Source organism: Lissotriton helveticus, chromosome 5_1, assembly GCF_964261635.1.
Source record: "Lissotriton helveticus chromosome 5_1, aLisHel1.1, whole genome shotgun sequence".
In the NCBI taxonomy this organism is placed as follows: Eukaryota; Metazoa; Chordata; class Amphibia; order Caudata; family Salamandridae; genus Lissotriton; species Lissotriton helveticus.
Genome location: NC_136065.1, coordinates 222,520,633 through 222,532,811, shown reverse-complemented (window position 1 = coordinate 222,532,811; position 12,179 = coordinate 222,520,633). Strand labels below are relative to the sequence as shown.

Below are 12,179 nucleotides of genomic sequence, written 5' to 3'. Positions count from 1 at the left end.
TTTTAATTCCACTATGTTGAAGTGCATAGAAGGCTTTCTACGTGCATTTCGTACTGGAGTTGGGGGAATTTGCTTTGGGAGAAAGTCTTGCAGTGTTTGTTGTGAGGATTTAATAGCAGTGATGTGTGGTCGGTAGCTGCTTTGAGTGGGTTGTGGAATGAAGCATGATGTTAGAAGTTGAGACTCCGATCTGTATGAGAGTAATGTAGAGTGAGCACTTAAGAAATGAGAGTGTTTCTGAAGTACCACATAGGCAACCATTTACCCATCAACACCCCCATTTTATGACTCCATTGGCCGATTGAGGGGCTACTGATTATAGTTTGACTAGCCAAATGTAATCCACCTTGAAGAAGGGTCTTGCTCCTCATTTCTCGAATGACCGAGACCATCACTCTACTTCTACCGGTCTGCGTTGGAACCCACCTGGGCCTCCCCATTTGGTACTGGGTGTGATAACATCCACCCTTCCAAATTGGGAATGTTCTAATGTATTCTGTACCACTCTTCTTTCCACCTGCCATTTCACCCTTTTGTTTTATATAGTGGCCCTTTTGGGCAGGTATCGGGCTACTCCTGCTCTCCAAAGTTAGAAGTTGCGATTTTGACTCACGAAGACCACAAATATACGAACCTGCTATAATCCAGGATAGAATATGACAATTTAAACTTGGTTCTCTGATTTGTTTGCGCCGAAGTACATTACACTGCTAATAACTGTTTGGCTTCTGCTTTAAATAAGGTCACCTTCACATGTAGCCCGCTTGAGTGATTCTACAATTCTTCTGTGTAAGCAGCGATTTGATTGGGTAATGGTCAAAAGCTTCGGACTGCGTGCTATTCAAACCCTTGTTTTAGGTAAATGTTCCTCTTTATTTCGTTTGCCATCTCGATTTGTCATCTTGATAATTTTTCTTGTTCACATTTGACAATCAGGTGGTCGCAATGTAAAATTCAAGACATGCTCATAATGCAACTTTTACATTCTTGGCTACATTTTACTGGCTTTTATCATTTTGCCCAAATTTCTAATTTTGTAGTGTTTGGAGTTTGCATCCTTTTCTGACAGATAGCGTTGCAGTTTGTTTAAACTAAACAGATGAACTTGTTTAGTTCAGTTAAATATAAAAGTGCTGTGATTCTGAAAACACGTTAAAAACGTGAAAAGCAAAATGTCTGACGTTAGTTACTATTTACATCGAAGAGCTTTCAAGCTTTGTTTTTCTGTCCTGGGTTGTTTGTTCCAGATTATTGACCTCGTTATGCTTTTAAATGTAATACGATTGTAACATACCAACCGATTACATTTGTTATTGCCCCTGCATGCAGTGTAACACTTTAAATACAAATGAGTCACATACATGTAACAAAATCTACATTCTCCAGCCCGGTCACAAGTTGTACTTCCTTGTGGGAGCTGCATCCGTCGTTATAGCATTTGTTATCTCCATTAACTCAAAACTCGTCTTTTGATAGTCTCCTTATTTGAAGATGATCAAAGACGTAATGCTCACGTGATTAGCAGAGTTCTGTTAATGTGTAAGTGAATAATCGCAGGATTAGGGATCAGGTTGTGAACCTTGGTATTCTGCAGGGACTTGAGCTCTGTAAAGGCTTGTTTCATTGAACTTCCTTCTTCAGGGCCCCAGACTTGCTGACTCAATGTCTCTTTTGAGTTGACAGCCGGGTGACTCCTTTCTTCAATCATAGGCCCAGGAATTATATCAGAAACGCAGAGTAAAATCCGGTGCAAAAGTAGGATGCAAAGTGGGCTCTTTTCATCGGAGTGAAGCTGTGAATCAAAGTACATTGGCATATGAAAGAGTATGCTTTGGACTAAAAATCCAGCTAGGGGAAAGGAATCAACAGTGGAGCAGATCCCAGCTGTTCATCATTGTTGGACTGCACTCGTGCAGGCCGCTTTACTCTGCAGTCTTTTACAGGCAACAGTACTTGAACTTTATTTCTCCGAACGAATATTGAACCTGTCTATGACTGATGAGTGAATCAACAATTTGTATTCTTAATATCTCCATGAAGGGTCTTTTCTAGGCATGTGATTTTTCAATGATTCTCTACTGGTTAACAACATGAGAATGTAAAGATCGTGTGCTGTAGGAATATGCTAGTTGTACAAGTAATCTAGTACTTGCGTGGCTTTGTATTTTAATATCATGGTCATGCGACATGCACAGGCTTTCATAATGAAGTGCTTCCTGCCCTTAATAAAGCCTTAACACGGTACATTAAACATTGAATTATTGGTAATGTGGTAGGCGAGCCCAGCATGGTACTGTGAGCAAAGGATTATGGTGATGTCCTAGTTGGGCGCACATAAGTTACCATCAAAAGTCCAAATAAAAGAGGCATTGAAGTGCTCTGCAGTTCACATCCCTGTGCCTTACTCCGTCATCCCCAACTGCCACGGGAGACTTTGATGATGAATTTAAATATGCTTCATGCAATTTTATTTTATGTGGAACCACTTCTCGTGTGGTGTGCGTCAAAAATAAGCATCAATATATATTGTTTTGTATTTAATCATAGGAACCTACAGTGTGCCACTGACTGGTTCAGTGCTCCATTCATTTACATTGGCATATCGTAGTGAAGTACTGGACTAAAGGGAGGATATTTATCTTAACACAAGAGTTTACTTGTGCCTTAATTAATGGGTATGTTCAGTTTAAACTTTGAATGTATTTTAGCCTTGATTTTAAAATGGTTATTCCTAGAACGTCTCTTTTTAAACCTTTGCTCACTTGCCTGTTTGTGATGGACTTTGCTAATTTTCTGCTCTTGTTTCCTACCAAGGTTTCCATCAGATCTCCCAGAGCAAGGTGGCAGTGCTTCTCTTGGCTGGGGGGCAGGGAACCCGCTTGGGTGTAACTTACCCCAAGGGTATGTACAATGTCGGCTTGCCGAGTGGAAAGACGCTGTATGAGATCCAGGCAGAGAGGATACGAAAAGTGGAAGAGCTGGCCAGTCAGAGATGTGGCTCAAAGGGGAAAGTGCCATGGTTGGTGATATCTATTTTTTTTTTCCTTCCCAGTGTCTTTGAAGGATGCACTTTGCTGTTGTCCCTGCTTAAACTATTGTGCTCTTTTCTTGATTATTAAACTCTAGTTAAGGGTGTAGTATAAGCATGTAGCTTTAAAAAAATAGTACTTGCAGATTGGATATTTTTGATGGTTTTTTTTTTGTTTGTTTTTGATGTATTTTAAAGTGGGGAGTGACCGAGAACCAGATGGTCCAGGAATGGACAACTGGGATGGACCTTTACATGGCTGCTGAACACACCACATACCACAGCAGGGGTTGCCCCAATTTTCTTACAAAATTTGGGGGCCGTGGAGACTGTTTTGGGTTTGATCTAGGGGATGACACACAGGACACACCTCACAATTCTCAGGGGGCACTTAGGACACACAATGAGGAGCGGCCCTAGTGACCAAGACTCTAGGTCCTCTCTTGTTTCAGGTCCCTCCATGGTAGGTTGGGAGTGACAAAGGATACTATATAAACTCGACATACAATACTGGGAAATGAAGGGTTGCTATCGAACAGGGGTGAGATCGGCATGTGACCAAAGTTTATAATACTGTTTTTTGGGAAATGTTGACTCTAAAACAAAATAAAGATTTATAAAAATAAAAAAACGATGTATTTTAATGTCGCGTGTTAAATCTCTAAAGTAGTTGAAGGATGACAGGCACGTGTTTTACCCCGCTCTTAAATAGTCTACTCCCTCAGCTCGCATCAGTTGTGACTAGATGGGCTTTTGTTATCTGCATTCCTATTAATGGTAATGCCGCAATTGCTTTTTCCAAAAAGCACAGTTGGTGGACAGAAAGTTGAACAATGCCAATCATTCATCCCAGTATAGAGATCTGGGCCTAAATCCATGTTCAGTATTCTGGGCATCATTTTTTCTTTCGGCACCTTAAGTGGGAAGGGTATTCCCAGACGTTGGTCCAGTGCTCACTGCGCCACTTGATTCAGCCTAACCTGGCTGATTAGGGGTGATACCCCGGGTCCTAGGATGCTTGCTTCCGGTCCAGGGAGGACCTGGCTTGGCAGTTCAGGCTGGACTGTTCCCATATGGCTGGGTCCAAACTGTGATGGGCAAAAAAACGATCAATTAAACCCAGATCTGTTGACTTGGGGTGAATGGTTGCATTGTTAAGCATTCATCCATCATCTGTTCTTTTTGAAGTTGCTTTATCCTGCATTAGATTTGTGCGTGGCCATCTACTCTTGGACTTCCTGCCATGTCATTCCTCTAAATGAGGGCTTGGCTTTTAACATCCCGAGACACATATATAGGATTTCTAACTCTTTTGTGGGTTCATTTTTCTCCTATTCTTTTATGAAGGCAATCCACCATTTTTGAATTTGCTGTGTTGTGGAAAGTTTAAACTTCATAATCCTATTTTAGTAGTCTCTTTCCCCCAATAAAATCCACATGTGCAAAATAAAAATTTCGTTTCAAATGTCACATTCTAGGACGCAAGACATTAGCCTGACTTTTTTTTAATTAAAATGCAATGATTAACTATAATACTCCATGCCAAATTTAACATTGCAAGGGCCCTACAGTGTAGCTGTCGCTTTTGAAGAAAGTTGTTCGTCTTTTTTTGAATTGACACTCCTTGCAACAAGACCCGAATGAAATAATGTCCCCTACCATAGTGTCCAGAGGGGCTGCCGTCAGTGTAGCTTTGGTAGAGTTTAAAAGGCACAGCAAAACAATTTCAGTGTGAACAATTGATCAGTGGTTATTTTGAGAACAATTCTGTCTAGCGCTGAACAGAATCCGCCTGCTCACCAGATCTGATAATTAGTAGTTTAACAAAGGCTAATTTGTCAGCACTCTCTGAACCTAGACAGTTGTGTTAATAGAGCAGTGGTGCGGGTGTCAACAGGGCATCCACTTAATAAATAGGATCCTTTAAACAAATTATCCTGCCCCCCATCCTTTTTTTATTATTTTGTGTGACCCCCCCCCCCTCCAACCTGTAACTATTTTAGTACTCGCTGCTGCTCTGCTCATCCAGGTAGTGAGGCAGCAGTTGAACACTGAGAAACTGTATCCATGTTGTACTTGAGATGGGGACAAACAGAAATGATCTCTCTTCCTTCTGGCTCCTCTTTTGTTGCATTGGTCACCTTCTGTTTGTGTCCTGTTCTATCTTACCTCTTGTCTGTGCGCCCCTCTTTTTCGCCTTCCTGTCCTTAACATCAATCACTCTTCGCACTAACTCAACCTTTGGCACCCTTCTTAAGCCCTCTTTTTATGTGCTCTTTTGTCCTCCTTTCTCAGAGGCCCCCTTTCTCAGACTTCTTTTTGGGCCAGTTTCTGACTTTTTCTTCTATATCGCCTCTGTGCATCTATTCATGACCCCTCCCCTCCCGCACTGCTTCGGTCTCCTCCTCCAAAACTTTCCCCCTTTATTTCCCTTTCCCCTGTTCATTCCATTTCTCTCACAGACTGTCCTATACTCCTCTCCCGTATACTTTTCACCATACTTTTATTTTTCTCCTCTCCCACTACACTCACACCCCTCATGCTGGAAGTAAGCTACCCGCCTGCGAGTTTGGATGACCTTCTATTGAAAAATAAACCCTTCCTGTACTTGCTGGGATAAAGCTCTTGGATTCACTGTATCTGCGTAAAGAAGGGATCAGATCTGCATCATTTCACTGGAATCTGAATGCTTGAAGCACAAGGTCAGCAGTCAAATTCTGCTTCGAAGCAATTTTAACTCTCACCTTCTTTCTAGAAGCACAAGGTAGGAGTAAGGACAGTCCTACACTCTCCTTTACTTCTGTTTCAAATCTTCATACAGTTTCTTTAGCATTTTGATGAAATTGAGGGATCGGAGCACCTTCATAGAAGACTATGAGGACTTGGCTATGGCGCCAACATTCACATGCCGAGAGAGCTCCAACCTGGCTCTGTGAGCTCGGTTTGCCTCTCCTGCCTGAAGATGCTGGGGGCGATGAGGCATGCTTTTAAAATTGAGAGTTAAGAGAGGCAACACCTAGAGGAGTGCCCGATCAAGGCAGTGCCTGGGTCTCCCATTTGAGCTCCAGTAAGATCGTTCTGCGGTGGGAAGGTGCAAGAGGGCGGACACCTTTCCCCGCATGCCCAAGAGGAAAGGTGGAGAAAGGCTTTACCTTTCCCTGCGCCTTCCAATAGGAGTGTGGCAGACTCCTGCAGTCATCCTGATGTACACTGCGTATTTGATACCAAAGAGCGTGTGGTGTCAACCTGTTTGCGTCAGCCCTGTACATTGTACTGCAGCACCTCCCAGGTGAAACTCCGCTGCTTGACTATGTTTAGGTTCCTTTCCGTGACTACAAATGCTTACGGCATAGAGCTGTGAAGTGCCCTTTCGAGAGACCGATCTTGACAGTAAGTAGTGAAAGCACTGAGTCTACACACAGGAACTACACTGTGCCCTAGAACCTGCATTTTTGCCCATCACAGGCAGGAAACACAGCTAGCGAGCGGTGATCCATTGCTTTATATCTGACAAGCACCAGTGAGCAGTGACGGCTGAAAGCTGAGACAGCTGCGAGGGAATGTGTCCCAGTACTGACCAGCACAATCGCACTCTCGAAGGAAGACTTTATCACCAGATCGTATACAAAGGAGGGGTTTGGCTTATTCACAGTAAGGCCAAGCCTATAATAACAAAAACAACTATATTTGCCAGTACTGAGACCTATTTGTTTATGACAATCAAAAGAACAGAAATAAAACACGTTCTTCGAATTAATTATTTCTTGATTTAATCTATTTATTTTTTGATGCAAACTTGTTCTCAATTATTTGAACTGCAACTTTTTGTTTTTTTGAACATTGAAAATTAAATGAACAGGAGAAAGAAAGGAAAAACAATCCTATTTGTGTTATTTACATTCATTTGGGGTGCAACATTGGGTGTGGATTCGTATCATTTCAATCATACTCAGGCATACTTTGTGAAGACAATGTGGTGAAGACAAGGGGGTGGAAGGGAAAAAAACATGAATTTAAATTGGTGATAAAATGAAAACCTCAGATTTTAATATATCAGCGGTTAATAGTCTTTAAATATATTTACAACATGGATCAATGGCTACTTTAGACTGGCCATCTGAACTGTATAATGTTTTGTACACTGTATTCTCAATTTTTATATACAGATTGGCCTAATGCGGTATGGTCGACGCGTTTCGAGTTCCTTAGGGGGGGAACTCTCCTCAGGACCTCTATTTCGGTTCTGTAAGACATAATGGGAGGACTTGACTTAGTATTGTCTAAGTTGACTGGTGCCCTTAAGCTCGACAGAACGGGGGCGGTGCGCTCTTACCTATACTGGTCACATCCTTTGTCGTGAATTAACACCAAACATGCTGTGAAAGAAATCATACAGGATGGAATGAGTAACTCTGAACAGGTATGGCTGAGAAGTGTGTGCAGTGGTTTAGTTGTAGGATGGACTTTGTTCTTACTTGGGTATTCTGATGTCCAACCTCGAATTAATGTGCTTTGTTTGGATGCTTGGCTTGTTCGCTCGGGGGGATCTGCGCGTCTGTAATGCAAAATTGTGGAGTTCGCTATTTATTCACATCTCTTTGTGTCTCCGTGAAACTCATACAGCTCAACTTGGTTGGTATACCAGAGAGTCTTACCTTCTTTTACTAGAAGATGCTCTCTTCCTGATTATTTGGAGCGTGGGACGGCTTGGAGTAATCTGAAACAAACAATGAGAGCGAGCGTTGGTCTAAGGCGAAAACTTAGAGGCCGTTTGTTCTTGCATTGGACATGGTAACCTGACTCGATGTTGGTGGGGTGAAAATAACTCTACATGTCGGCGGCTCCAAATGCAGCCGGCTTGCGCAAATCTGGCTTGCTCTTTGTCTTGCACGTTATGGCTTGGTTCAGTTGGATTTACCTTGTGTTTTAGCTCGGCAGGCTCGTCATTCCGCTTTCTCCCAAGATTTTCGCGTTGAGTGGCGTTCTGTCATCCGCTGTTGGTCTCGTGGTATTTGGGTGTGGTGGAATTCTGGGATTTGTAGTTTGGCGATATTTTGAAGTCGGGTCGATTTTCCAACTACTGTACTGTGGACTGGATCGGTCTTGCGGGCTGAATCTGTGGTGTTTTGTTTGATTCTTTAAGCTTCAGGTTTTGTTGAAGTGAGCTGGACGGGACTTTTCTGATGAATGCGCCTGTGGTAGATGCATGCTGTTTTTTTGCAAGTGAACGACAGATTTATTAAAGGTGGAAAATTTCCGAAAGTTCATTCAATCCGTCTAGGGCCGTGTTAAATTTGATAATTAACATCGCCTCTCGTTTGGACAATTTTGCTTCCAGATCTCCTCCCCTCGCATCCTGATCGACCTTTGAAATAATGGTCCATTGTAGTTCTTGTTCTGAGTGTGTGTGTGAGTGCCAGTGGTTCACGAGGGGGGCTGATTGCACATTTTTTCTAATCCTAGATTTGTGCTGGGATATTCGATGTCTTGCTTCTTGACTTGTTTTTCCGATGTAGATTTGCCGGCAAGGGCACCAAATTGCATAAATAACATTTTTGGATTTGCAATTTATGAAGCTTTCGTGCTTCCAAAAGATTCCTTTGTGGGTAAATACATCCCCTCCTACAGTCGAATTGCAGCATAGGCATGTGCCACACTTGTGATGGCCTTTGAGCGGAGGCAAATTCACATAGTCTCGTAATGTTATATTCCGCTCTTTTGGCAGGGCTGCCCGTACCACTTGATTTGCGATACTTTTGTCTCTTTTGAAAGCAAAGAGAGGAATTTCCTTCAATTTTATGTCCAAATCTTGGACTAAGTGCCAGCTATTCTTTATTTGTTTTTTTAGCCAATTTGACGAAGGGCAGTATGTGGAAACACATACTATTCGGTCTACAGATTCCTTTTGTTTAGATTGCAAAAGTGCCTCTCGGGGGGTCCACCATGCTCTTTTGATTGCTCTTTTCAGCATCTTTTTGGGGTAACCTCTGTCTAACAAATTGTCCTGGAGTTTACTGGCATGGAAGAAAAATTCATCTTTAAACGAGCAGTTGCGTCTGATTCTTAGAAATTGCCCTATTGGTAGATTGTCTTTTAAGCTGCGAGGGTGGTTGCTAGTGTAGTGGAGTGATTTGTTCTTATCTGTTTTTTTCTTGTACAATGTTGTCTTTAAACTTCCTTCTGAGGGATATATTTCCACATCTAAAAATGGTAATTTTGTATTTGAGACACAGATGCTAAACTTTGTCTTCTGTCCTGTTGTTAAGCCATTCGTGGAATCCATCCAATTCATCTTTCGAGCCTTTCCAAATCAGGAAGACATCGTCAATATATCGGAACCAGCATCCGATATATTGAGAAAAGGGGTTGTTAAGGTATACGAATTTCTCTTCGTATTGAGACATGTATAGCACAGCTAATTCTGGGGCAAAAGGACACCCCATGGCTACTCCCTTTATCTGGTAGTAGAAATCCTCCTTAAATTTAAAGTAGTTTCTTTTTAAAGCCATGCCGGCTAATTCTAGAATGAAACTCGTGGGTATTTTCATCGGTCTGGGTCGTTTGTCTAGATATAATTCTAGTACTGCTAGTCCTTCGTCTTGGGGGATTATCTCTGCCGATACTGTTCCTTGCCCCTCCCCGTACAGTAGAAAGCTTCCCTCATCAAAGGACCCCCGAGTTGATCAAAGCCCTCACCCTATGAGATCCGACCAAAGCCCCACATTCCATGAATCGGCGGAATGTCCAGCTGCGCGGTAGTCATCACCTGTTGTGACCGGGGTGAGGACTTCAACTGTAAATGTGTGTGGGAACGGGCCTGAAGGGGAGATTCGGAGGATATCCCTCCGTACATCAAAGCATTGCCAAGAATGTGTTGTATGTAATAAAGCAATAAACCTGTGTATAAGAGGCCAGGCCTCAGAGATGCGGTTAGAGCACCTCGTGACGATACTTGCTGTCCGAACTGATGTGTTCTCCTCCGGAGAGAATAAAAAAACCTTGTTTCCTGCCTTCCAGTCTCCAGCGCCTGCCTCTTCATTGGTTAATAACTTGTGGGTTTAAGAGGCGACACCGCCGGGCAATACTTAAGGTTCTTTTAATTCGGTTGGTAGCCTGACCTTTAACAATTGGCGTCCCAAACGTGGGGCCCATCAGTGACTCGTGGATCCAGTGGGAGAGGTCCTGACGACAGAGTGAACGACTGCAACGATCGGGAGCGCGCCTGTCCGATAGACCCTCGTCTGACAGCCGATCATCCGAACTTCACTGGTTCCGAACAGACCTCTCTCGAGTGATCTACGGTCCTGACTGGGAACCATCAGGAGTGCCGCGAGGAATACGAGGAAAAGAGGACGATCGGGCGCTGGATTCGGAAGACGAGAAACTGTCCATGCGGTCCGGGTAAGGTCGTGTAAACACGACGAATTACGAAATGGTCACTTTGAATTGTCTAGAAAATACTAGTATTACTCTTTGTTAATTTATTTGGAGATCCTCTGTCTGCAAACGGAGAAACAACAGGCTCTCCCTTTGCAAACGGTGGAGGATAGGTAATACAACTGACGTGTCTATCTTTCTCCCCCACTGATTAATTACTTGAAACTGAACTATTGTTCACAGACTGTTTTTCTGGAGATTCTCTGTCTGCAAACAGGAAAGAGCCCCTCTCCCCACCCTTTTTACAGATAGTGAAAGGGTAGGTAACGCAGACCTTTGCGAGCCTACTTATTCTCCCCACTGAATTGTTTTTTTATTTTTTATATTGGTTCATGAGGTATTCACTGCTTGCAAACAACGTAGAATAGAAATATTCTGTCTAGTCTTTGCACACAGTGATAAGATAGGCAGTGCTGACTTTTTGTCCCTCGTTGCGAGCCGTCATGTCTGTCTTCTCCCCACTGATCGGTAGCCTGTTTAGCCCGGACCGCTTATTAGAGATGAACCATCCGGCTCCACCGGAAGGCACCCCTAATAAGGACATGTTCATGAAGCATGGATTGATCGCTATAGCCTATAACAAACTGTGGCATAAATATACGAAAAAGAATGGAGAAAGTCAGTGGCCACTGACAGGATCCTTCGATGATGACAAAATAAACGCGCTAGAAACAGCCTTAGGTAAAAATAAGACGACGCCCGCTATGCTTGATAGTTTTGGCATGTGGCGCAAAGAAACTGAACATCGTAAAAGGAAAATTGAGAGTAGGTTGGAAAAAGAGCTGCGAAAAGCAGCCCACCTAGCTGCTCAGAAACTAGAAGGAGAGATAAAGGAAAGAGAGAAAGCCAAACAGAAACTAGAAATGGAAACATCAAGCCAGTGCCCGGTTAGAACGCCCTCCATGCTCTTCCCTGATTTATCCTCGAGACAAAAACGAGCGAGCGATGATCTGCTGTTAGGCCCTCCGACCATCTACATGCCCCCTCCATATGCCCCTTCCCAACCCTTAGCACAACACCCACCACCCCCAGGTGCAAATGAGGGTAGTGCCACAGCTTCGGCCCCCATGGTCTTTGTGTCGGCCGAACCTCTTGTACCAAATACTCCGCAAACGGCAACGTTGGGCGACCCAGAGACCCGAGGGACCGGTTCCGCAAGAATAAACAGACTAAGCAAAGATGAGCGAACAGGGATCGACAAGATAGTAAGAACCCTGGTAGAAAGGAAGGAAGGTGAAGAGTACATCACGGATATGTTTAAATCATATACAGGGAGTCACAGACGACACTTTACTGTACGACTGTGTTACCATGTCTTGAACGCATACGAGGACCGATATCGAGACCAAGGTCCCGAGAGCCTAGCGACTCTGTACCGGAAGGTCGATATCGGGGATGAGGGCGAGTGTGATGTGACGGACCTCCTTACGCGTACGCTTGAGGTTTTCCGCCACCTCACTGAACGTGAATCGGGAACTAAACCCACGACATCCGTGGCGACCGAACCACAAACTGAGCAACCTAGCGCCATGATGCCAATACGAGAGGCTGCCCCTTACTGGGTGCCTCCACGAGGTGCAGGGACTCACGATGATGCAAACCACCAAGATGCAAAAGGAAGAGTAGTGTACAACTGGGTCTACCAGCCATGGGACCGACAAGAGATTCTGACATTCCGGAAATCTCTACCCGACCTACGTAAAAACCCCACTGC

The 12,179-nt window shown here is 43.6% G+C and overlaps 1 protein-coding gene across 1 annotated transcript in view; it reads left to right on the top strand.

Annotated features, from left to right (window-relative positions):
- The window catches only part of UAP1L1 (UDP-N-acetylglucosamine pyrophosphorylase 1 like 1), a 149,872-nt gene that overhangs the window by 16,053 nt on the left and 121,640 nt on the right, over positions 1-12,179 (top strand). Inside the window, exon 2 of the mRNA XM_078642046.1 lies at positions 2,815-3,019. Coding sequence (XP_078498172.1) covers positions 2,815-3,019 — 205 coding nt within the window. The remainder of the gene's footprint in view (positions 1-2,814; positions 3,020-12,179) is intronic.